Consider the following 27,191-nt stretch of genomic DNA (forward strand, 5'->3'; position numbering starts at 1 on the left):
TCACAATCTGTGAGAGGATAATTTTCCTTACATCACAGATATGAATAGGCATCATCACTCTTTTCTAATTCTCACCAGTCATATTAGTGCAACGTGGTATCTCGCAACTTTAATTTGCAGCTCCGTATTAGTAAATTGAGCAACTTTTCCTAAGTTATTTGGCTATTTGTTTTGATTTCCTAAAAGCTGGCACTTTCAGTCTGGTTATGTACAAGTGTAGAGAATTAGAAATCAAGGATCAAGTTTGAAGCACTTCTTCCCAACCCCTTTCAGGGCTTCTCTCACGTCTTGGTTTCTCAGCCTGTAGATGAGGGGGTTTAACATGGGGATCATAACACCATAAAACACAGAAGCCATTTTTTCTTGCTCTGAGACTCTATGGTACTATGGTGCAGATACATGTAAGAGAGCGTCCCATAGAAAATGGTGACCACTGTCAGATGGGAGGCACACGTGGAGAAGGCTTTTTTCTTCCCTGCAGCAGAAGAGATCTTCAGGATGGCAGCCAGGATAAATATGTAGGAAAAGATGACGACCCCCACAGTGAACATCAAGTTAAATCCCACAAAGGCTGCTAGTAAAATGGCATTGAAATAAACACTGGAGCAGGAGAGGGCAAGAATTGGGGGTATATCACAGAAGAAGTGGTTAATTTTATTGGCCTTGCAAAAGTTCAGTGATGAAGTGAAACTTACATTTACACAAGCATTTAGGAAACCCATGAAGTATGAGCCAACTAAGAGTTGAATGCAGACTCTCTGGGACATGACTGTTGCATAGTGGAGGGGGTTACAGATGGCCACGTAACGGTCCACTGCCATAGAAGCAAGGATGTAGCTGTCACTTGTTATAAAAATATCATAGACTAGTAATTGCACCATACATCCGATGAACGAGATGGATTGTTTTGTGCTCACAAAATTCTGCAACATTTTGGGAGTGATAGCAGATGCATAACAGAGATCTATGAAAGCCAAATGTTGGAGGAAAAAATACATGGGGGTGTGAAGGGAAGACTCAATCTTGATGAGTAGGAGCATGCCAATGTTACCCACTAGGATGACCACATAGATCACTAGAAATACTACAAAGAGGACATGCCAAGACTTGTGTTGACCAGCAAATCCCAGGAGAATGAATTCAGTGACTTTGGTGCCATTGTTTTGTTGCATGGTCAGCAAAGATGAAATAGCTGAAAAGAATCAAAGAATAAAGAACAGAGAGAGCTAAGACCGTCGTGTTTTTTTAACTAATTTTGGAATTGGAAGCAGTATAATATCTGGTTTCATGGCAGGATCAAAGAACATTTTCTATGACATAATTGACTCAAATTTTAAAGGCAAACATGCAAGCGGCTGAACCTTGTCACTCAACGTAGAGAATATGATGAAGACCTCATCACTTGTAGTAAGTGTTAACTGATGGGTCCTGGCATGTAAATTTAAAGAATATCTTCCCTACTTTAGCCAAACCCCTAAGGAAAAACCACACTCACCCATGCAATTTCATTGAGCCATGAGAGAATTAGATCTTCCACTCATCCCTCTCCCTTTCCTCACCCCACTGATGCAGGTGTTGTACTACAATTTCCCTGCCAGTTGATATCAGTAGATCACATGGGTATCTGTTCTATGTTCCACCTGGTATAACCATATGGAGGTCTGATTTCCCTTCCAGGATAGTGTGTTTTGGGGAGGGGACAGTAGGAGTACAGGGCCGGGAGCTGATCTTCCACCTCCCACCTAGTAGTAGCCAGAGTCCTTTGATTCCCTCACCAATGTAAAGTTAGTCGGGTGCAGAGGTGAGCTCATCTCCCATCTGCCCCATTCAGCCTCAACAAGACTGAAGAAGGCAGGGCCAGTGGGGTCTAGTAAGCACTCCTCTTTTCCCTGCCCGGATGTCAGCAAGGCCAAGTGGGCAGCTGAGCTCACAGATTGGAGAAGCTGTGTGAACCCCAAATAGGCTAAATCCACAGACATTCATGCCAAGCCACTTCATAATTAAACTTCTGAAAAATAAAGACCAAGAAAAAATCTTGAAAGCAGCCAGAAAAGAACTCTTACCTATAGGGTCATACAATTAGAATGAGAGCAAATTTAGCATCTGAAACCACAGAGTCCAGGAAAAAGTTGCACAACATTTTTCAAGAGCTGAAAGAAAAGTACTGTCAATTACATTTTCTATATCTGGCAAAAAATATCCCTCTGGAATGCAAGGGATATCACAACATTCTCAGATGAAGGAAAACTCTAAGACAACTTGTTTAAAGAATAGGTAAAGAAAGGTTTCTAAAAAGTGGATCCAGCTTCCTGTTCAATTTGGATAATTCTATGTATCCTTATATTATATTGTTTCATATCATATTTCACTATTCATTGTCTTTCAATCAATATTATATAACTTCCAGGGCATGGAAACTCTGTCTTAAACTTTGTTGTATCCTAAAAGAGCTGAGCACTGCCCTTTTATGGTAGTCTTTAGAGCTATTTGCCAAAGTTCTCTTGCTCTCCATCTTCTGGGCACAATATGTTACTGCTTTTACTGCCTCTTTTATAGCTAGGTTTGAACATGTATTATAGCTACTGCTGTGAAACAAGCTGCCTCAAATTATTGGCTTAAGCCAATATTTACTTAGTTCATGATTACATGAATTGACAATTTAGTCTGGACCCAGCTGGGTGATTTTTTTTTTTTTTCTCAAAAGGGCTCCCTTGTGTCTCTGTGGTCAGCTCCGTGGTTGGCTTTGCTGTTTTCAACTGGTTCATTCATACGCCTGAGATTTTTGGCTAGGGAAATTGGACTGACTCATCTTTGGTTCATATGGTTTCTTATCTTTCATCAGACTACCCAGGACTTGTTCATGTAATGATTTCAGGCTTAAAATATTTAATTGTTGATGCAAACACTCCAGTTTTCTCTTTTTTCTCTGCCATGAAGACTTATACATTTTGAGATAATGGCTATTCTTTTTTTCTCTTTCTTTTAACTGATATTAAAAGGAGGATTCTTGGAATATTAAGAAGAGAGAGCATGGAAAGAGCAAAAATATGGATAAATACAATAGACTTAACTTCTCTTAAGTTTTCTAAACCATATTTGACACTTGAAGCAAAAATTTTGACCCTGTCTAATGTGGCTCTCAGTATAGTGTGGAGGAAATATTTAAGACCAGTATATTACAAATGGGAAGAGTAAAGGATGCAAAGGGTAAAAAGGTCTCTACATTTACTCAAACTGATGAAATATATCTGACAAAGGACTCATTGCTAGAGTATATAAAAAGCTTTCAACCTCAACTTTAAAAAAAACAAAGTAGGAAATGAGTAATGACGTGGACAGTTCACCAAAGAGGGCTACATAGGTGGTAAGTAAGCACATGAAAAGATGTCCAACATCATTAGGCATTAGGAAAATGCAAATTAAGAATACAATGAGGTATCACTACACATCCAACAGAATGGCTAAAATAAAAAAGTGACAATACCAAAAAATTATTTCATAACATCTTCACTAGTAATAGCTCCAAACTAAACAACCAAAATGTCCTCCAACAGGTGGTGGGTTAAAGAAACTCTGGGACACCCATACCATGGAATACTGCTCAGCAGTAAAGAGGATCCGACTATTGGTACTCTCAACAACTTGGACGGATCTGAAGAGCGTTATGCTAAGTGAAAAAGAGACAATGTTAAAAGATCACTTAGTGTCACGTGTTTCCTTTTATCTAACATTCTCAAAATGACAAATAGAGATGGAGAAAGGATTGCCAGGGGTCAGGGTAGTAGGGAGGGAAGTGGTGTGACACTAAGGGGTAGCATGAGCGAGATCTATGCGATAGCTGGCATCCGTGATAGAATAGGTCTTTAGATTGTAGTGGTGGTGACACAGATCTACACATGTGATAAAATGACATACACACACAGTCATACACACCAATAAAAAATATCTTGCTTGAATGCCATAAATAACATAATTTTATAAGATATAATCATTGAAGGAAAACTGGGTGAAGGATACATGGGAGCTCTCTGTACTATCTTTGCAACTTTCTGTGAATGCATGTTCATTTCAAAATAAAACTTAAAAAAAATGAAGGAAAAGTAAAGCCTGTTTTGCAGTTATGTGAGGGTCAAGTGAGCAAATTTATGCAAACTTTCCAGCTAAGGGCTAGATAGTGAATTAGTGCTCATCAAATAACCATAATAATACATACACACAATACATTAAGGGCATTTAATATTGTTTGGTTGACCTACTGACTGAGCCATTCAGTTATGTGCTCATTTATGTCCTTATTTGGGCAACTTTCAGCCCAACAGACTTCTCTTACTCCATTCCCTTTACATTACCAGTGATGAAGTGATTCCTTCTGGTCCCTGGGCAGGTGGAATTTTGGCTCTGGCCCTTCCGCTCTGCCACTTCCTGGACACACAGCGAAGTTATACAGCTGATGTTGAGAAATGGGAGTTACTTTGCTTTGCTTACATGGGAGTTGACCCCAGATTCTTTTTCTGCAGCTGATGGAGGCTGATTGTCTACCAAGGGCTCTTTGTGTGGTTCCTTCCTATCGGGAAGTTTATAGCTGGGACCTAAGGGATCAATACTGGATCCCTTGGGAGCCTGAGGTTCTGGGGTTGAGATGGAATTGGAAAAAACATCATTTAGTAGTTATTTTCTGCTGAAGGAAATTCAGATTTCTGGAGGGGACACATTTATTTTTGTGTTACTGTCATTAGGGACTTCTTGCTTTCAGTTTTGACAGTTGTCCTGCTTCTGACAAATTGCTTTTTATCCTGCTTCCCTTCCTATCATTCCTGCTTGACTTCTTCCTCCCCTCTTCCTTTTCCCCCTTCTCCCTTCCTTCCTTCTTTCTTCCCTCCCTTCCCTTTTCATTCCTTTCTTCTTGCCTCTCCCCCTTCCTGTCTCCTTGCTTTCTTTTTTTGGGGGGGAGGGGGTGTATAACAAACCAGTCATATAGTTAAAAATTCAGATGTGCAAAAATTTATGGAGTAAAACCTGTCTCCTTATATCCCCTGATTCCCAATCTCTAGTTTCCCTCCCTGAAGATCACCACTGTTATCATCTGTTATTTTTCCAGATATAAACTGTGCATTGCATTGTAAATATGCTAACATTTCTGTCCTTTCTTCTCCTACCCACAAATGACGGCATACTATGCACATGGTTCCTCAGTGTACATTCACTTAATATTTCTGGGTGATCAGTATGGAAAAGGGAATCTCACCCTTTTTCTTGGTTGTATTATATTTTATTGAATAGCAGCATTCCTTACATTGTTTAATCAGGGCCCCACCCCAGCACTGTTTGACAATTATGGTGCCCAATCTTTACTAATCAATACAATGTTATAGTAAATATATTAGTGTGCATAATTGTGAATATATATTTTTGATTAGAAGATATTTAGGAGAGGAATCTGAGTTAAAGGGGATGGCATGGTATATTTGGATAGATGTAGCCTAACTGCCTTTCAGAGAGAGGCTCCATCAATTTAAATCACTTCTAGCAAATGCTCCAGAAGGAGTATTTCTCCAAATCTTCAACACAATGCTGAGAAACTTTTATTAGACTTTGTCATCATGATAAGTAAAAACATATTAGGAAAAAAACCATTGTTTTCTTTCTTTTTTTTAATTGAAGTGTAATTAATACATTTTAGTTTCTTTTGCTTTTTTCTTCCATGAGTGAGGTTGAACATCCTTCCATATTTCCACAAAAAAAAAATCAGTATATATCTGTTGATATATGTTGCCCTCTTAAAAAGGATTTTTGTATGCTTTTATATTGGTATTTTCTTGTAAGTATTGCAAACATCTATTTCTCAATATTAATTGTCTTACTTTGCTAATGGTGTATTTTGCTCTGCAGAAAACTTTGACTTTCATGAAGCAAATTTATTTTTTGTTTTGTGTCATATTTTTATAGGCTTTCTTCACTGTAAAGTTTAAAAAAATCTAGTGTTTTCTTTTACTGTCTTTAAAGTTTAATTTTTAAACTAAAGTCATTGAACCATTTTAAATTCATTTTTATGCAGTTTGTGAGGTAAGTTTCCAGTTTTACCTCACCTCAAATAGTCAATATTTCATTATTTCAATGATTACATTGTCCATTTATGCCCCATGACTGCAATATTACTATTATCACATAATAAGTCATCTTACGGATTTCGACCTATTCTTGGACTTTCATATCTGTTGTATTAATCTTCCTGTTTCCTATGTACCACACAATTTTTCTATAGCTTTATAATGTGTTAGTAGCTGGCAGGGTTATTTTCACCATATTATTCCTTTTTATCCCTGAAATTTTTCTGACCACAACTGCTTGTCATTTTTTTTTGTATGAAAGTATAGAACCAATTTATAATATATTATCACCCACCCAACAAAATATTCTATTAACTTATTTATTGAGTTCATATCAAATGTATATATTGACATATGAGGCCTTGTCAAAGAATGGAAGAGTATTCTGATTATCTGAAGTCTGCTTTTTATAGATTTCCTGATGAAATCTTGCACATTTCTTGCTAAGTGTATTTTTAGGTCTTTCCAAGGAGAAATTTATTTACATTCTAACATAATTTGTTGTTTTCAACATTATTATTAATTTATGTGCTGTAATTTTAATCTAGTCACCTTGCTGAATTTTCCTATTATTTGTAACAGTTGATTCTCTGGGTGTTCTAGAAAAGAATCATGCCATTTTAAAATAAAGATATTTAAAGAATCATCTTTGTTGAGGTATAATTTACATACAATAAAACATACTCATTTGAAGTGTATTTTTTTGAGTTGTGAAAAGTGTTTATATTCATGTAGTCATTACTAAAATGAAAATATAAAATATTTTCATCATCCAAAAAAAAATCTTGGGCTTTTTCCCAGTCATTAACTCTTTCAGGTAACCACTGATCTGATTTCAGATTTAGTCATATTGTTGTATATACTATATGTAGCCATATGTTGTATGTACATTCCATTTTTAATTGCTGTATTGTACTCCATTGAATGAATATTCTACAGTTTGTTTTTATATTTAAGTCACCAGCTGATGAACATTTTGATTGTTTCCATGTTTGGCTATAATGAATAAAAATGCTATGAACATTTTTATACAAGTCTTTGTGTGAACATATATTTTCACTTCTTATTTTTTCTCTTTTTTATTGAAATATAGTTGATTTACAATGTTGTGTTAGTTTCTGGTATACAGCATAGTTATTCAGTTATACATTATATATATATTCTTCTTCACTGTAAGTTATTTCAAGCTGTTGAATATAGTTTCCTGTGCTATACAGTAGGACTTTGCTGTTTACCTATTTTGTATATTGTAGTTTGATTCTGTTAATCCCAAACTCCTAATTTATCCCCCGCCATTCTTATTTCTAGTGGATAAATAAGTAGGAGTGGAATTGATGGATCAAATGACAAGTGTTTATTATTTCCTTCTTTTCTTTTGCCTCTGAGCACTGATTTCACTGCATTCCATAAGTTTTGTAATATTGTGTTTTTGCTTTCATTTATCAAAGTATTTTCTAATTTCCTCTGATTTCTTCTTTTGGCCATTGATTAAGACTGTGTTGCTGTATTTCCACAAGTTAACCGATTCTTTCTTCTATCTGTTCAAATCTGCTGGTAAGCCTCTCTAGTGAAATTTTCATTTCAGTTCTTCTACTTTTTAACTCCAGAATTTCCATTTTTATTGATATTCTCTTTTTGGTGGAATATATTCTCACAGTTTCCTTTAGTACTTCAGGATTTTAAAAAGGTTTTAAAAACATATTCAAAATGCTGATTTAAAGCCTTATCTAGTAATTCTCACATCTGTGCTATTCAGACTGTTTCATTGACTATCTTTTTCTTCGTGTGTGGTTCATACTTCTTCCTTTGCATGTCAAAATATATTTTTGTTGTTGTGAAAACTGAACATTTTAAATAATATAATGCGGCATTTCAGGAAATCAGATTATCCTTTTCCCTGGCATTCATTATTGTGGGCATATATTTGGAGGAAAATATAATTAGAAAAGACACATGCACCCCATTGTTCATAGCAGAACTATTTACAATAGCCAAGACATGGAAACATCCCAAATGACTGGATAAAGAAGCTATGGTATATTTATACAATGGAATATTACTCAGCCATAAAAAAGAGTAATATGGTGCTATTTGCAGCAACATGGATGGACCTGGAGATTGTCATTCTAAGTGAAGTAAGTCAGAAAGAGAAAGAAAAATATCATATGATATTGCTTATATGTGGAATCTAAAAAAAAAAAAAAGGACCCAAATGAACTTATTTACAAAGGAGAAACAGACTCACAGACACAGAGAACAAACTTGTGGTTACCAGGGGGGAAAGGGGGTTGGAAGGAGTAAATTGGGAATTTGAAACTTGCACCTCTTGGGGAGTGATGGAAATGTTAGCTATCTTGATTTTGGTGGTGGTTTCATTGGTGTATACAGCTATCAAAATTCATAAAATTGTACATCTGAATCATCTTTTTCTTTCTTTTCCTTTTTAATGTTGAGTATTTGAAGAGGGCTTCTCAAAATGTACAAAAAAAATCAAAGATCTTCTTTTTAGATGTTTTCTTTTTAAGAAACACATGAATTAGAAGAATTAGAAGATTGTTTATCTAATCATTTGAGACATTTTCCAATACTTTTCAGGTGCTACTGATGTAACTAAGGAATGACTTTGTATGTTACAACACTTGCCACATCTCTTGCTGTTGAGAAATAAGATAGAACTGTTGGTTTGCTTGTTGAACCATGCTGAGTTAGAAGTTGATGTTCAATCTAGAAGCACTTCTTTCCAACCCCTTTCAGGGCTTCTCTCACGTCTTGGTTTCTCAGGCTGTAGATGAGGGGGTTTAACATGGGGATCATAACACCATAAAACACAGAAGCCATTTTTTCTTGCTCTTGAGAATCTATGGTGCGATGGTGAAGATACATGTAAGAAAGCGTCCCATAGAAAATGGTGACTGCTGTCAGATGGGAGGCACACGTGGAGAAGGCTTTTTTCTTCCCTGCAGCAGAAGACATCTTCAGAATGGCAGCCAGGATAAATATGTAGGAAAAGATGACGACCCCCACAGTGAACATCAAGTTAAACCCCACAAAGACTGTTAGTAGCATGACGCTGAAGTAAATATTGGAGCAGGAGAGGGCAACAATTGGGGGTGCATCACAGAAAAAGTGGTTAATTTTATTGGACTTGCAAAAGTTCAGTGAGAAAATAAAACTTACATTTACAGAAGCATTTAGGAAACCTATGAAATATGAACCAACTAAGAGTTGAATGCAGACTCTCTGGGACATGACTGTTGGATAGCGGAGTGGGTTACAGATGGCCACATAACGGTCCACCGCCATAGCAGCCAGGATGTAGCAGTCACTTGTTACAAAAGCACCATAGACTAGTAATTGCACTATACATCCTACGAATGAGATGGACTGTCCTGTCCCTACAAAATTTTGCAGCATCTTGGGAGTGATAGCAGAGGTGTAGCAGAGATCAACAAAAGCCAAGTTTTGGAGGAAAAAGTACATGGGGGTGTGAAGGGAAGACTCAATCTTGATGAGTAGGATCATGCCAATGTTACCCACTAGGGTGACCACATAGATCACTAGAAATACTCCGAAGAGGACACGCCAAGACTTGTGTTGACCAGCAAAGCCCAGGAGAATGAATTCAGTGACTTTGGTGCCATTGTTTTGTTCCATGGGTAGCAAAGATGAAATAGCAGCTGAAAAGTTGCAAAGAAAGAGAATGGAGAAATCAAAGACTATTGTGATCCTTTATCTAATTGTGGAACTAGAAATGGCATAATATTTAATTTCATAGGTAAGTCCGAGAATATTTTCTGTGATATAATTGACTTAGATTTTAAAGGCTGAGCCTTGACACCCAACTTAGATATTTTCATCTATAATTTGGGGAAGCTGTCATGGATCAGTATCTGTATTCTCAGGGTCCAGAGTGATTGGTATATCATAAATCTATCAATTCAGGAAGCAATGGGATATACTTAAAAATATACTTTGTAATTATGCTTTCTTTTTTGCTGTATATAATTTAATTATAGATCCTAATTTGCCTAAATACTAAACACTATATTTGAATTTTTGACACACCCAGTAAGTTCTATGTGATCTTGCTCCCATTTATCTCCATATTCTCATTTTATCCTTTTTCCTTCCTTAGTAACACTTCTCTGCCATGGTGGACTCATGGATATGTAGACTTGTTTATGCAAGTATTTATCAAAGTATATATTATAAGGGATAATTTTCCTTGTAAAATTTCCAATCTGTTGTGACCCAGTATGTTTGTAATAAGCAATAAAAAGATCTCTAAATTGTCAAAATTTTGTGATAGTTTAAATGCTCAATCTCACTTTCAGTAGTTATATCATCATAGGATGGAAGCAGAGTCCAAGGACTGGAGCTGGTCCATGGACCACACATTTAGTAGCACTGCTCTAGGGTGTCGGTCCATCATAATTTACCTATGTGCTTTCTTAGTGGTGGATAGCAGATGGCCTACAATTTGTCTCTACTACAAAGAACTCAGTGTGAACTTTTTCTACAGCATATTCCTAGGGAGAAAATTTTTGAGTCTGGAGGTGTGCACACATTTAACTTAACCAAGTTCTTCCAGAACACTTTCCATAATGGATGTACCATGTATACTACTACTAATTATGCATGGGGTTTCCAAGTCCTCACTTCCTAGTGAATATTGGTATTTTCAAATTATTTTTTTAGCTGGAAAAATAGGTATGAAGTGTTATCTTATTTTTGTTTTTCCCCCTTTAACCAAAAGTAAATTTGATCACTGTCTAAAGTTCTTAGAATTTTGGGAGTCTATTGTTTTGCAAATTCCTTGTTAGCATTTTTGGGTAAAAGTTTGTATTGAGTTGATTGCAGATGCTCTTTGTTTATCCAAAATTTGAGTTTCTTGTAATTTTTTGACTTAACAAATCTTTCTTATGTTTTATCATTTATTAATTTTGCCTATGATAGCCTTCATAGAATAGAAATCCTTAAATTTTGTATTGTAATTCAATTTTTTGGCCTTCTAGTTTGTTATTTTGAAAAAAATAATTGAATAACATTTATTTATTTCCTGAGTTTATTTCTCCATATAGTAAAAAGCAGTAATAAAACTCTTTTTTCCATTTTATACTGAATTGCTGGCGTGTGGTATCTGTGGCACTATCACATTTTATATTATACATATAATTTGATAAATGTTGTTTGTGTTTTCTCCATATTTATGTTTTAATAAAGAAAGCACACTGACAAGATTTAGAGTATAGTAGTCAGTGGGTATTTGGTCAAAATATTAAATATTTTTAAACCATTAAGTGATTTGACTTGTTATTTAAAAATTTACACATAGACACTTGACTCAATTATGTAATAGGAAAGTTCTATCACTTATGGAACAAATAATTCTAACATTATACAACCTTTTCCTATAAGTCTCAAAAGAAAACATTCTCCAACTCATTTCATGAGGCTAGTGCAACCTTGACACCTGATTAAGTAAAGTTTGAGACAAAATTAGAACCAATTTCACTTGTGGAAACAGATGCAAACAGTTTTAAGAAAATACACATTCAGTAATCAAGTCCATCCATCCAATAAACAAGCAATGCTAGGGTTTCAAAGGACGCTTCAGTGAATAGGTATTTTCTTCCTTTCCCAGGATTTGAACAAGTTGAGAAATAAAAGATGGCGTGTATATATGGAGACCATTATATCACCTTCAGACACCTGGGGGAAAACTTCAAGCTTATTAATCAAGTTGCTTGCTCCCAATGAACACCATAAACAGACAGGCTTATCCACCCAGTCTTGGTGGCAGTGATGGGGCAGCCCTCTTGCACATTGTGGGGAAGCACCTCTGAAATGCAGGGGCCCGTGGGCTTCAACAGCCTTTCTGCTCCTGAGGGTGAGGGCAGAGCAGGGCGTGCCAGGTTGTTCTCAGATTTAACAATCAGATAAGCCCCTCCACCTTTCTAGGAACCAAGTGAATAAAATGGGGACAGGGTGGCCATGATTACACAGACTGAGCTCTGCTTACAGGAAAGAAACAGCAGGAGCAGGGAAAAAGTATTCTCCAGCAGCAGTCACGACCAAGTTGTACCAACATGGTATCTCCCCTCATATTAATTTACAATGTAATTTCAATGAAATGCTTGGGACAATTTCACGTACACCTTCACAAACTTGTAAAACTTATATGGAAGAGAAAAGAGCTAAACATAGCTAAGAGAATTTCAATGGATAAAAGTGGGGGGATTTGCCCTATCAGAAATCAGAACTTATTATAAAGCAACAGTAATAGAGACAGTGTGGCACTGGTGTGAGGAGAGACAAGCAGGTCAATGGAACTGTGAGAAAGACCAGAAACAGGCCCACAAGTCTCTGGACTGTTGATGTATAACAGCAGTAGCATGAACATCCATGAAAAATGGCCCCATAAACTGTGGTGCTAAAAATGCTCATACATATGAAAAAACTATATTGTATTTTACAATTCCAAGTGGATCACAGTATGAAATTGTAAAGCTGGGAGAGTAAAACATAGCAGAGTATCTATGATCTAGTTATGCAGAAACAAATTTAAATAAGACGTGAGTACATAAAACAGAAAACACTGAAAATTCTACTGTATCTGAAGTAAAAAATCAACATTATAAAAAAGAGAAAGAACAGATACTGACTGGAAATTTACTCGGGTAAATTTGTTTAAAACACATAAATGTGAAAGAATTAGTGGCCAGTACATTTAAGTAATTTCTATAAATGGCCCAAAGGGAAAAATTCACAACAGATACAATCAGAATAATTATAAAAGGAAAAACTTAAATGGTTATAGAAATATGGAGATACACACAACTCATTAGTAATCACATAACTGTATATTAATACTGCATTGAAATGTAGTTTTATACTCCTCAGTCTCAAATGTAAATTTTAAGTGAGAATGTCAACTCACATATTTCTGGTGGAATGGTAACTAGGCAGTCATGTTGGAGACAAATTTGGAAATATTAATAAAATTAAATATGTGCCTCACTATGGTCCCAAATTTCCATTATAGGTACACATTCTAGATAAATCTATGACCACATGAACAAGGATACACAGACACACATACACATCCATACACCTGTATTTTTATGAATATGTGTACATGTAAATATATACATATAAGGTTCACAGCAGCATTCTTGAACAGAGAAAAAGTATAAGCTATTAAATAAATCAGTGAGAATTCAGTACACTGGTGCTAGAACATCTGTGGGACAAATATCTCAGAGGATGTTGAGTAATAAAAAGCAAGTTGTAGAAGTTAGATGATGGCTACGCGAATGTTTAATACATTACTTTAAATACATTTTTATGCACCTTAAATGCTTTGTCACAAAGAAAAATACCACGCTCCTACGCATCAGTAGACATCTCCTTACTCTGATGTCAGTAACTCCCGGCAGAGCTGTAGCTCCATGGACGGGAGGGTCAGTTTGGGATAAGAAGGTGCCTTTAGTGGTGGGGAGTACGGTAAACACACCTGTGGGGATGTGGGCAATCTGGTTCTTTCAAACATCTTGAGAAATAAACAGAGTGGGTTAACTCTGTGGTGCCAGAACAAGAAACAACTCTCTTCTTTCAACATTTAGTGATGGCCACGGGCCAACAAGTATAAGTTGCCTCCTCAAGTAAATTCGCTGTAAACAGAGCAAATGCAATCCTTTCAAGGAGGCTTCCACTCAGTGGGTAAAAACACTTGTCAGGGGAAGCTAGCATTGGTCGTGAGTCCACTTAAACTAGAATCTTGATGAGGTAATTTACCATCCTTTCGAATTAAAATAAAACGTATGACATCATGGGGCATTTTTAAAGAAAACCAGTACAAGGCACATAACACATCCACACACACACACACACACAAACACATGCACTCAAGCCAAGTACCCAGCATTTTGAACGTGCTTATCCTGTACTGAACCCTGTGCTTCTGGGGCTTCATTTATATTCAGCACTGTGCAGCAGAAGGGAAACAGACTGCCCTGGGTTTGGATTCTGGTTGCACCACCTCATATAGACAGAGCATGTAACTCCCTTTGGTCTCAGTTCCATGCTCTACAAAATGGGGGTCACAGAACTATGAGAAGGTAACAATGCTCATTGTAACACTGTGTACAATAGTTAAAGTTTGGAAATAGAGTTAAATAAGTCAGAGTGGATTTATATTATGGATGAATACGTAGTCCAAAAACTACAAGATAAATAATATGCTCTTATGGAAAGGAGCTCATATCATATTGTCAAAAGAACAAAGCAAGTTGGAGAATAATATGTAGACCTGGACCCATTTAAAATAAAATTTTCTTTTACTTCCGTGTTCTCTTTTCCTCATTTTCTTTAATTATCCATGAAAAAGCTCTGAAACGATTCATGCCAAACTTCTAATGGTTATCCTTGGGCAAAGGGGTAGGGAGAGAAATTCTTTAAACTTGTAAACTTTGTCACCTTTCATTTTAAAATAGCTTTAATTGTTTTAAGAAGGAAGAGGAAGGGAGACAAGTAAAGTCTGCTTCTTAATGCCGTGAGGTGATTTATGTAAATGCCCCAGCATGGGGCCAGGCACTGAATGGGAACTCAAAGTTGGTCAGAACACTTACAAATAACACACAAAAGCCATAGAATACTCATTCATTCATTCGTTCATTCATCCATTCATTTCTATTGTCACCAGGGAGAAGTGATTACCCCTGGTCTTGGCTGAAACTTACTAGAACTTTGTCTCTGACCCCTTTGCTCCACCGTTTCCAGCACACACTGGGAGGGCACACGGCCCATTTTGAAAAATGGGCTGTGTTTTGTTTTACTTACACTGGGGCTGCATCCAGATTTTCTTTCTGCAACTGGTACAGGCTGATGGCCACCAGGCTCTCTGTGTGCTTCCTTCTAACTGGGGAGCTTAAAGCTGGAGCCTGAGGGATCAATACTTGTTCCCTTGAGAACCTGGGCTTCCAGGGGCTGTAATGGAATTGGAATAAACAATGTTCAGTAGTTATTTTCAGCTGAAGAACATTTAAGTTTTCTCTAGAGAAGTACATTTAATCATGTTACTGTCATCAGGGACTTCTTGTTGTCTGTGTGGCCTTGTTATAGAATAACTCCTTTAAAACTTTTTCTTGTTATGAATCAGGTTGAGCAATTTTTATTATGTCTAAAAATTTGTGTTCAGGTCTAGAAAATCTACCTTGTCACCATAATCAGCAACAAATAGGGCTATCTGGAAAAAAGAAATCCAAAGCTAATCTAAATTTAAGTTCCTATGTTCCTAATGTAAGTCACTACTATTTAAATATATTTTTTATTATCATTTTGACCATTGTTTATTTATTTGAAGAAAAAATTTACTTTTGATCCCTTCTTCACTTCTTGTAAAAATGTGTATCTTAAAAAAACCGTCCCTGGATAAAGACACCTTTTCTTCTGGTTAGAGTTTACAGCTTCAGAATATTTTGGTCATTTGTGGAGAAAGAGATCTTGAGTATTGTTTGGCTATAATGCTGCGAGGATTAAACCTTCAATCAGTGAAAGGAGAAAGCAGTTTAACCAAGTCTGTAACTTTTTGATTAACAAGTATACCTGTGAAGGAGAGCTATTGTTAAAAGTCTGGTGAGTTGACACTCACTATTCCTTCCTGCATGACCAGCGTCTTAGTTAGGAATATGTTCGACTGCAATAAAGAAAAACCCAACTTAACTTTGGCTGTTATTTTTATAAAAACAAGGACTTATTTTTCCTTCATAGCCACAGCCTGGAAGTCAGGACTCGCACTTCTGTGATGTGCTTGGTCTCTCCCACATGCTGGTTGCCTCACAGTCTATCATGTCTGCTACGGTGCCAGACATCACACACTCTTTCAAAGCAGGTGAGAGGAGTTCGGGAGCTAAAGATCCAGGAGGACAGGGTGACAACCACATGCACACTCTTGATCAGGAAGACAAAAGCTTTGCCCACATCTAGTGGACTTCTACTTCCATTGCGTTGGCGTGAACTGTGTTACACGGAGCAGCAGAAATCTCTGTCCCGCACCACAGACCCTCAGCTACTGGGTTTCAGTGCATCCGTGTGTGCGGCCGTGTCTGTGCTGCCCGGGGCAGGCTTCCTGTGGCACCTCTGCTCCCTGCTCCTCAGGAGTATCTCAGAAGCTGTGGAAGATGCTGGGTGACCACCAAGCAATGGGGGAGGGGAAGCAAATTACTGTCTTCAGCCGTTGTCCTTCAGAGGGACAGCTGTGGGGACATTCTACGTAGTTTACCAAAGTCCCCTGTGGGATTGAGGTCCAGGTCCCAGGGTGTAAGGCAGCTAGTTATTCACTCTTTCCTTGCTTTTGTCCTTCTGTACCTCACTCTTCCTGCTCCTCTCTGTGCTGCTTGGGATAAACCCTTTCAAAGAGTCTGGCAAACTGCATAGTCTGAGAGAACATTTTCCACAGGGCTGATGTCAGTTCACATATTAGACAAAAATTCTACAGACTTACGGTCAATTAATCTTCAACAAAGGAGGCAAGAATACGCAATGGAGAGAAGACAGTGTCTTCAGCAAGTGGTGCTGGGAAAACTGGACGGCCACATATACATCAGTGAAGTTAGAACACTGCCTCACACAATACACAAAAATAAACTCAGAATGGCTTAAAGAATTAAATATAAGACAAGGCACTATAAACCTCCTACAAGAAAACGTACGCAAACATTTTCTGACATAAATCTTAGCAATGTTCTCCGAGGGCAGTCTACCAGGCAATGGAAATAAAAGCAAAAATAAACAAATGGGACCCAGTTTAACTTATAAGTGTTTGCACAGCAAAGGAAACCATAAACAAAGTAAAAAGACAACCTATGGAATGGGAGAAAACATTTGCAAACAATGTGACTGACAAAGGTTTAATTTCCAGAATATATAAATAGCTCATACAACATCATGTATCTTATATATAATGAAAAAGAATATGAAAACAATATATGTATTATGCTGTACACCAGAAATTGCTCTCATTTTTACCTGTCTACAATTAGGGGTCTCTACAGTCACCCTCAGGTTGATAATTCACTATAATAAATCAATGTTATGGACTGAATGTTTGTGTCCCTCCCAAATTCATCTGTTGAAATGCTAACCCACAAGTGTGATGGTATTGGGAGGTGGGGCATCTGGGAAGTAGTTAAGTCATGGAAAGCAGATGTCATAAATTGGACAAGTGTCCTTATAAAAGAGCCTCCAGAGAGCTCTCCAGCTCTTCTCAAACACGTGAGGACATAATGAGAGGCTGGCAGTCTTGTCACCCAGAACGAGGCTCTTACCAGACCTGAACCATGCTGGCACCCTGATCTCAAACGTCTAACATCCGGAACTGTGAGACATAAATTTCTGTTGTTTAGAAGCCACTTAATCTATGTAATTTGTAACTGAGCCTGAAGTTACTAACAAAGTCTGGAATGTACTACACATACCACTACAGTAATTATAGCTACTGGATACAAATTATCACCACCTAAATAAAGATACTTAGAGGGTAAGGTCTGTGAGGTTCCAAACTTGAAGCTTCCATCATCCCCAGGGATGCATTTCCCACCTGGGTGTCAACATATGGTAATACGCATGGAGTGGGCCACCTCAGGAAGCTCACTTCAGCCTTCAGTGTCCACAGTTCCTTTTGGGGCTCTATGTCATTGCTTATGTCTCTGATCTTTAGTTCTCACTCCCTCCTGGAGGTTCAGGGTTATACCTTTAGTCCCTCGTCCCTCTGGAGGTTGGAACCGATACCCAAAGCTCCATTATAAGTCACATTGTTAGACTGTCCAGTGGCCAAAGCCTTCAGGCAAACAGAGATACTTTTTTTTTTTTAAATTGAAGTAAAGTTGATTTATGATATTTTTAAAATTACAGGTGCATAGCAAAGTGATTCAGAAATATATATATACACACAGAGATTATTTTCCATTATGGGTTATTACAAGATATTGAATATAGTTCCCTGTGATACAGAGTAAATTCTGGTTGCTTATCTATTTTATGTATAGTAGTTTGTATCTGTTACTATAGTTTGTGGTAGTAGTTTGTATCTGTATCTGTTAATCCCATACTCTTAATTTATGCCTCTCCTCCTTTCCCCTTTGGTAATCATAAATTTGTCTTCTATGTCTGTGAGTCTGTTTCTGTTTTTTACATAGATTCATTTGTGTTATTTTTTTAGATTTCCCACATATAAATGATACTATATAATATTTTTATCTCTCCCTTGACTTACTTCACTTAGTAAGATATTCTCTAGGTCCATACAAGTTGCTGCAAATGGCAATATTTCATTCTTTTTTATGGCTAAGTAATATTACATTGTTTGTGTATACCACATCTTCTTAAACTATTATCTGTTGATGGCACTTGGGTTGTTTCCATGTCTTGGCTACTGTAAATAGTGCTGATATGAACACTAGGGTGCACAAATCTTCTTGAATCAGAGTTTTCAACGGTGCACAAATCTTCTTGAATCAGAGTTTTCACTTTTTCTAGATATATAACCAGGAGGGGGGTTGCTGGATTATATGGTAGCTCTATTTTTAGTTTTTTGAGGAAGTCCTATTCTGTTTACCTTAGTAACTGCAACAAATTACATTCTCACCAACAGTGTTTTCCTTTTCTCCACACTCTCTCCAGCATTTATTTGTAGACTTTTTGATGACAGCCATTCTGACTGGTGTGAGGTGACACCTCATTGTCATTTTGAATCACATTTCTCTAATAATTAGTAATACTGATCACCTTTCTATATGTATTTTGGCCACGTGTATGTCTTCTTTGGAGAGATATCTGTTTAGGTTTTCTGCTCATTTTTTTGCTTGAGTTGTTTGTTTTTTTTTGATACAGAGTTGTATGAATTGCATATTTTGGAAATTAAACTCTTGTTGGTCACATCATTTGCAAATATTTTGCCCCATTCTATAGATTGTCTTTTCATTTTCTTTATGGTTTCCATTGCTGTGAAAAAGATTATAAGTTTAATTAAATCCCACTTGTTTATTTTTGCTTTTATTCCTATTGCCTGGGTAGACTGCCCTAGGAAAACATTGCTATGATTTATGTCAGAGAATGTTTTGCCTATGTTCTTTTTTGGAGGCTTACGGTGTCTTGTCTTATGTTTAAGTCTTTAAGCCATTTTGAGTTTATTTTTGTGTATGGTATGAGGGTTTGTTCTAATTTCATTGATTTATATGTGGCTGTCCAGTTTTCCCAACACCACTTGCTGAATAGACTGTTTTTTCTCCATTGTATATTTTTGATTCTTTGGTCAAAGACTAAATGACCTAGGTCTGTGGGTTTATTTTGAGGCTCTCTATTCTATTCCATTGATCCATATGCTTTTGTGCCAATACTTCACTGTTTTGATTACTGCAGCTTTGTAGTATTGTCTGAAGTCTTGGAGAATAATGCTTCCAGCTTCATTTTTTTTTTCTGTATTGCTTTAGCAATTCTAGGTCTTTTGTAATTTCATATAAATTTAGAATTCTTCTATTTCTGTGAAAAAAATCCCGGGTAATTTGATAGGGTCACAGTAAATCTGTAGATTGCTTTGGGTAGTATGGCCATTTTAACAATATTAATTCTTCCAATCCAAGAGCATGAGACATCTTTCCATTTCTTTAAATCATGTTTAATTTCCTATTTAATGCATGTATTTTGCATGTATAAGTCCTTCACCTCCTTGGTCAGGTTTATTCCTAAGTATTTCATTTTTTGATGTGATTTTAAAAGGGGTGGTTTTTAAAATTTCCTTTTCTGATATTTCATTGTTACTGTAAAGAAATGCAACAGATTTCTGTATGTTAATCTTGTATCCTGCTACCTTGCCAAATTCTTTTATCAGCTCTAGTAGTTTTTGTGTGGATTCTTTAGGGTTTTCTATATATAATATCATTTCATCTGCATATAGTGACAATTTTTCCTCTTCTCTTCCAATGTGGGTCCCTTTTATTTCTTTTTCTTGTCTGATTGCTATGGCTAGGAATTCCAATACTATGTTGAATAGAAGTGATGATTGGGCATCCTTGTCTTGTTCCAGATTTTAGTGGGAAAGCTTTCAATTTTTCACCATTGAGTTTATGCTGGCTGTGGGTTTGTCATAAATAGCCCTTATTATGTTGATGTATGTTCCCTCTATACCCACTTTGGTAAGAATTTTTATTATAAAAAGGATGTTGAGTTTTATCAAATGCTTTTTCTGCATCTATTGAGATGATTTTTATCCTTTCTTTTGTAGATGTGGTGTATCACACTGATTGATCTGTATATGTTGAACCATCCTTATGTCCCTGGAACATAGTTTGTTTCTATGTCTGTGAGTCTATTTCTGGTTTATAAATTAGTTCACTTGTATCATTTTGTTTTTAACAAATGCCCTCAGGAAAAAAGTCTCTTTGCATTGAATGAGCTTTGAGTTAGGTCAAATAATGACAGCCTTGCAAGTATGGTCTTCCAGGGAATCACCATATGGGTCAAATAGTATTTTCTATCTGTGGTTGATTGAATTCATGAATTCGAAAATTGCAGAAAGGATCAACTGTACAGTTATTTTTTTCCAATATCATCATGGAATTGGCTTAGTACTTTTGTTGAAAATTAACTTGCCATGCATTTGTTGATATATTTTTTTCACTCTATATTTTCCCATTGGCCAATATACCTTCCTTGTGATTTACAAGACTGGTTTATGTACTACATCTTTTAGTTAATCTTGAAATCAGGTAGCAAAGATCATTCAACTTTGCTCTTTATTTAAAACATGTTTTTGACTATTCCAGGTTTTTTTCTTTTCCAATTAAGTTTTAGAATTAGCTTATCAATCTCTGTAGAAAACCTGCTTGCATTTTGGGTGGAATTTCACGAAAGTATTGATCAATCCTGTGAGAACTGGCATTTTAACAATATTGGGTTTTCCAATTCTTTTAACATGATATATCTTTCTGCTTATACAGGATTTCTTGATGTTCTCAGAAACGTTTGAGGTATCACCACATAGATGCTCCACATATTTTGTCAAGTTTAACACTATGTATTTCATGCTTTTGGATGTTATTGTGAGTGGTATTAAAAATTCATTTCCACATTTGCTGTTGTATAGGAATAAGACTGATATTTTCATTTATTATAGTTTATTGTTTTTCTAATTAATTTAATGATTTATGTACAATAATTTTGTCTAGCCACATGATTGACTTATGTTGTTTATAATAATTAATTCTCTGTAATATCCAGAAAAAAATCCTCATCTTCAAATAATAATTTTCACTCCTTTTTGATTTATTGATTTTTATTGATTTCTATAATCCAAGTGCTTTGATCAGTAGCTCCAGAACAATTTTGAGGATAATTTTGAGCAAGACCATATTTTGTTTGTTTTTGACTTTAAGTGGAATGTTCTCAGTGTTTACCTATAAATGTAATCAAGTCTTTGGGTTGAGGTATTTTAACTTTTACTTAAACACTGAGATTAAGAATAATGTTTTTCTTAGCAAATATTTTTCAGTATCTTTGAACATATTTCATGCTTTATCTTTTAAAAATTAATTAATACATTATTATATGAACTAATATTAAATTATTTTGTGCTCCTATAATACAACTAAACTTGGTTATGGCTTATTTTTTTAATATGCTGCTGAAATTTTTTCTTTGTGTGTGCTGACATTTTTATTATAAATTTTTATATTAATATTTGAGACTGGCACTGGGCTATAGTTTTTGAGCTGTCTTTGTTTGCTTAGTTTATAAAAATCATTTTGAAACATTCCTTCTTTTCCCACGTTCTCCAACAGTTCAAGCATCATTCTCTTGTAAGAAATATTGTCTATTTCTTAATATTTGTATAGAACTCCAGGGCTTGGTGTTTTTTTGGGGAGAGAGTTGCACTTTCACTACTTTATTCCTTACAAATTAATTCCTCTTGAATCTCTTCAATGGTAATTGTTTTTTGCAATTAGTGATCCTTTAGAAAAATTCCATCAGATTCTGTAATACATTTGTATATTGTTATGTATTCTCTCATTTAAAAAACTTCTTTGTTCTCCAGTATTACTCTGCTTGATAAATTAGCAAATGATTTATATATTTTATTGTTAATTTAAGCTTCAGAGAATAAGTTCTTGGATTTATTATTTCTGTAATTTAAGAGATTTTAAATGTTAATGTAAAAATAATTATTACTCTCTTCTCCTTTCCTTACATTATTTTCTCGTCTTAAAATGTATGCTTACTTAATTTATTATTATTTCCTATTTATTAAAAGTAGTATTTATAGAGTTATAAAATTTTATTTGAAAACCTCTTGTAGTTTATAGATATTTATGTAATGGTTCTGAATTATTGTTTTATAGATATTTGGCAATATTATTTTTATTTCATCTTCACTTAAGTTTTGTTTAAATCAGACTTTTCAGTTATAAGGTGTAGAATTTTAGGTGTTTTCACTTGCAAGCTTTATTATTAAACTCTAGTTCTAGGTCTTTGAAGCAGAGGAAATTTTATACACTCTTTCTGACTTTTGCAATTTATTGTATTTCTATAATTATTCCATGGGCACACAATAAAAAGAAAATACGTAAGGAAGGAGGAAAGGAGGAAGAGAGGAAGGAAGAAAAGGAAAGAATGGAAGAAAGAAAGAAAAAGAAGAGAAGGAAAAAAGATGTTTTTCTGATTTCAAGTTATTATGAAGATGAAAATCAGTTCTGCCAATATATCAGACTGTGGTACATCTAACACGATGTTAATGGTCACAAAAAGCCAATGAGAAAATGTTTCTAACCGGACCTCCCTTGTCCACAAGGCAACGATAAAAAGACTAACAACTCCTTCTTCTAAGTGACTGAGACTCCTTCTTGCCAATGACATAATTTTTTCTACTTTATTCCTTCCACCTCTTGAGCAATGCTTACTGAGATACCAAGTTGCTGATCTATCCCAGCTCTTTGACAGTATCCAAAAGAGAGAGTACCTGCATTTGTAATCCATACTTGGAAACATTCAGCAAAGCCCACACCCTATAAAAAGCTCCTTCCTATACCCTCTTGTTAAGTTGTCCACAGCCCCTATGGAGTGTGTGTTGCGGAAGCAAAATTGTGTCTCCTAAACTTCGACTCCAGGCATGTTTGATTGGTGGGCTTTAATAATATAGAATTTCTGTATGTGGGTTTGTTCTCACTAATTATCTCAAATAGATCTTCTGTAACTTTTTAAAAACTTTTTTTCTCAATTTGATCTGTCATGGACTGGAAGAAGTAAATTTACTATTATTATTGCATTTTTCTTCATCCATGTATTTCCTACTTTTCACTTTATGAATATTATTGAAAGCATATATTTTTTTCCATTCATATTTATGCACAGTCCAATTCCTCTTCAAGGCATTTATAGACAGTGCATTTTAGAATGATTCTATAAGGAGTCACAAGAGGATAGCGAAAGTTAGAACTGTCCCCATCTCCAGGGATGGTTCAGGGTAGTAAGGATGAAGACCTCTCCTCCACTCGCAGGAAAGGATTTGCTTACAGAAAGAAAACGGAGTCTCTTTCTGCAGAGGGAAATATGGGCAGGTCACTGGCAACCCTAAGAAAAATCAGTTACCAAATTTTGGGAGTCCTCTCTGGTACTGCACCCTGCTGCATGGACTTGGTTTCTATTGGTATTGTTTGGGTTATGACTGGCTCTAAATCACAGTGATATGGCATCAGCCCATCTATTTGGAGCTTCTGGAAATGTTGAGAAAGGCAGAGAACTCCCATCCTGCCAATCCTCTCACTCACAACTTCCTACAGTTTAATTGATTAGTGAGGTGGAGAGAAGAAATATATGTGACCTCAATCTTTTTGTTAACACTGCCTTTCCATATGATGGGTGTGTGCTTGATTCTATCTTCTCCCAAGTCAACAGAACACTCATGTCCAAGCCCAGGTATGACTTCTCATATTTAACTTGGATTCTTTCATCCCTCCCCACTCTTGGAGATTGAGGGAAATAAAGCATCAATTCTAGATAAATGAGTTTATTCTGTAGCACCAAACTCTGCATTAGATTTGTACTTTTGCAAGAGGGTTATATTTAAAATAAAATTTTACTGATAATGAATTGATATGATCCATATTTGCCTACTTACTGTGCCAGTTTTCTAGCTGGTTAGAGACCATGCATAGAAAGGAGGGATATTGCTCCCTAATGTGCAAATATGTATTGAGGCGGGAAGCCCTATAAAAACGACAGGCAGGACCCCCAAGCAGGGCCACTACTCTCCTGCCAGCACCATCCAGTTCCCTGGCCCAGAGGCTTTCTCTCTTTTTGCCTTTGAAACGGCTTACTTACTCCTAAAATTCTGTTGGTTCCCTGAGCTCATTTCTGATTGGTTATTTCCTTCACTCTTGATTGGTTATTACTCTCACTTCTGATTGGTCCACTTCCCTAACTTCTGATTGGTCCATTTGTAGTACTTTATTTGCATGGAGCTCACTCCTGATTGGTTATTTCTCTCACTCCTGATTGGTCTATTTCTACAAAGCTTGTTCCTGGTTGGTCAACTTCTGTTATACTTTATTTGCATATGATGTTGCAAAGTGTAAAACTGGCAGCCTATAAAGGCCCGTGTAAACCTACAAGCAGGGTCCAGAGCTTGGAGTGTTAACTCCTCTGGGCCCGCTGGTGTAATAAACCTGAGTTCTCCAATTCTCCGAATGCTGCTTGGTCTCTCGCCTGGATCCAGGTTGCTGTCACAACTGAGCTGTAACACGGAGCTGTAACACATTTTTCCGTAACATTTTGAGAATCCATCAAACTGTTCTTATTTTCCACTTTCTTTTCTGTACATTCTCTCCAAAGAAATGGAGAATTTCTTTAAATAATTCCTTGCAATACTAAAATGGCTTAGAGAGTAATAGCAAGAGTAACAGTACCTCTTAAGGGAAATCAGAAAAGTTTTTGCTCTGTTGCGTATTTACACTACAGCTGTTGGGGGTATTTTATAACATTGATTGCACACATTCCTTTATTTTTCTTTTCTATTTTAAAGGCAGGTATTTGAAAAGAGAGCTCCTCAAAGGATACAAAAGCAATATAAAAGACCTTTTCATATGCTTTCTCTGTAAGAAATACATGAATTAGAAACTTATTTACTCATTTAAGATGTTTTCATTACATTTCAGATCTACTGATAAAATCAAGGAATGCCTTTGTAACCCACAGATATTTGCCATCTCTTCTGTGGTGGAGAAATGAGAGAGAACTATTGGTTTGCTTGTTGAACCACGTTGAGTTAGTAACTGATGTTCAATCTAGAAGAACTTCTTTCTAACCCCTTTCAGGGCTTCTCTCATGTCTTGGTTTCTCAGGCTGTAGATGAAGGGGTTTAACATGGGGATCATAACACCATAAAACACAGAAGCCATTTTTTCTTGCTCTGAGACTCTATGGTACTATGGTGCAGATACATGTAAGAAAGCATCCCATAGAAAATGGTGACCACTGTCAGATGGGAGGCACACGTGGAGAAGGCTTTTTTCTTCCCTGCAGCTGAAGAGATCTTCAGGATGGCAGCCAGGATAAATATGTAGGAAAAGATGACGACGCCTACAGTGAACATCAAGTTAAACCCCACAAAGGCTGCTAGTAGCGTGACGCTGAAGTAAATATTGGAGCAGGAGAGGGCAACAATTGGGGGTTCATCACAGAAGAAGTGGTTAATTTTATTGGATGTGCAAAAATTCAGTGAGAAAATAAAACTTGTGTTTACAGAAGCATTTAGGAAACCCATGAAGTATGAGCCGACTACAAGTTGAATGCAGACTCTCTGGGACATGACTGTTGGATAGCGGAGTGGGTTACAGATGGCCACGTAACGGTCCACTGCCATAGCAGCCAGGATGAAGCAGTCACTTGTTGCAAAAGCACCATAGACAAGTAATTGCACTATACATCCTACAAATGAGATGGACTGTTCTGTCACTACAAAATTTTGCAGCATCTTGGGAGTGATAGCAGAGGTGTAGCAGAGATCAACAAAAGCCAAGTTTTGGAGGAAAAAGTACATAGGAGTGTGAAGGGAAGACTCAATCTTGGTAAGTAGGATCATGCCAATGTTACCCACTAGGGTGAGCACATAGATCACTAGAAATACTATGAAGAGGACATGCCAAGACTTGTGTTGACCAGCAAATCCCAGGAGAATGAATTCAGTGACTTTGGTGCCATTGTTTTGTTCCATGGGTAGCAAAGATGAAATATTAGCTGAAAAGGTGCAAAGAAAGAAGAGCAGAGAATGTAAGACCATTCTGAATATTTATCTAATCATGGAATTGGAAATGGTATATTTAATTTTACAGGTAAGTCAGAGAATATTTTCCATGACATAACTGACCTCGAGTTGAAAGGCTGAACCTTGAACCTGACTTAGATATTTTCATCTATAGTTTGGGGAAGTTGCCATGGACCATTAGCTATGTTCTCAGTGTGCAAACTGACGGTATTTAATAAATATATCAATTAGGGAACATGTTAGAACATATTTTATTTACCTGTGCTTTCTTTTATACTCTCTATGTTTCAGTTAGAAACCCTAATTTGCCAAAATACTAATCATTATATTTAAAATCTTGGCATACACATGAAGTTCTATATTATCTTATTCTTAATTATCTTTATATTTTCATTTATCCTTTTCCCTTGCTTAGTAACTCTTCTGTGCCATGATGGACTCATGGGCACATAGAGTCTTTCACAGAAGTGTTTATCAAAGTATTAATGGTAAATGATAATGTTCTCTGTAAGATTTATGATCTGTTGTGCCCCATACTTTTGCAAAAACAGTGAAAATGTATCAAAATTGTCAAAATTTTGTGATAGTTTGAATGCTCAATCTCACTTTCAGTAGTGTCTCATCATACAGTGAAAGCAGAGAGTCCAAGGACTGGTATTGGTACATGGACCACACATTGAGTAGCACTGCTCTATGGTGTCCATCCATCATAATTTATCTATGTGCTTTCGTAGTGAAGGATAGCAGATGGCCAGCAATTTGTCTTCACT

General features: G+C 36.3%; 2 protein-coding genes and 1 pseudogene across 2 annotated transcripts; all 3 read right to left on the reverse strand.

Moving 5' to 3' along the window:
• Positions 1–231: 231 nt before the first annotated feature.
• Positions 232–1,172, reverse strand: LOC123616125 (olfactory receptor 5AK2-like; annotated as a pseudogene).
• A 7,659-nt stretch (positions 1,173–8,831) lies between these two features.
• On the reverse strand, positions 8,832–9,761 carry LOC123616126 (putative olfactory receptor 5AK3). The gene has a single exon (XM_045514778.1). The coding sequence runs from the start codon at positions 9,759–9,761 to the stop codon at positions 8,832–8,834; it is 930 nt and encodes a 309-aa protein (XP_045370734.1).
• A 15,680-nt stretch (positions 9,762–25,441) lies between these two features.
• On the reverse strand, positions 25,442–26,370 carry LOC105066964 (putative olfactory receptor 5AK3). The gene is given in 2 exon segments (XM_010952426.2): positions 25,442–25,560; positions 25,563–26,370. Coding segments are annotated over 2 exon segments (927 nt in total).
• Between the last annotated feature and the right edge of the window lie 821 nt (positions 26,371–27,191).

This window comes from Camelus bactrianus, chromosome 10, assembly GCF_048773025.1.
Source record: "Camelus bactrianus isolate YW-2024 breed Bactrian camel chromosome 10, ASM4877302v1, whole genome shotgun sequence".
Lineage (NCBI taxonomy): Eukaryota > Metazoa > Chordata > Mammalia > Artiodactyla > Camelidae > Camelus > Camelus bactrianus.

What these genes read in the sequence shown, in the direction of transcription:
- LOC123616126 (XM_045514778.1), bottom strand. Translation starts at nt 9,761, where the DNA reads ATGGAACAAAACAATGGCACCAAAGTCACTGAATTCATTCTCCTGGGC.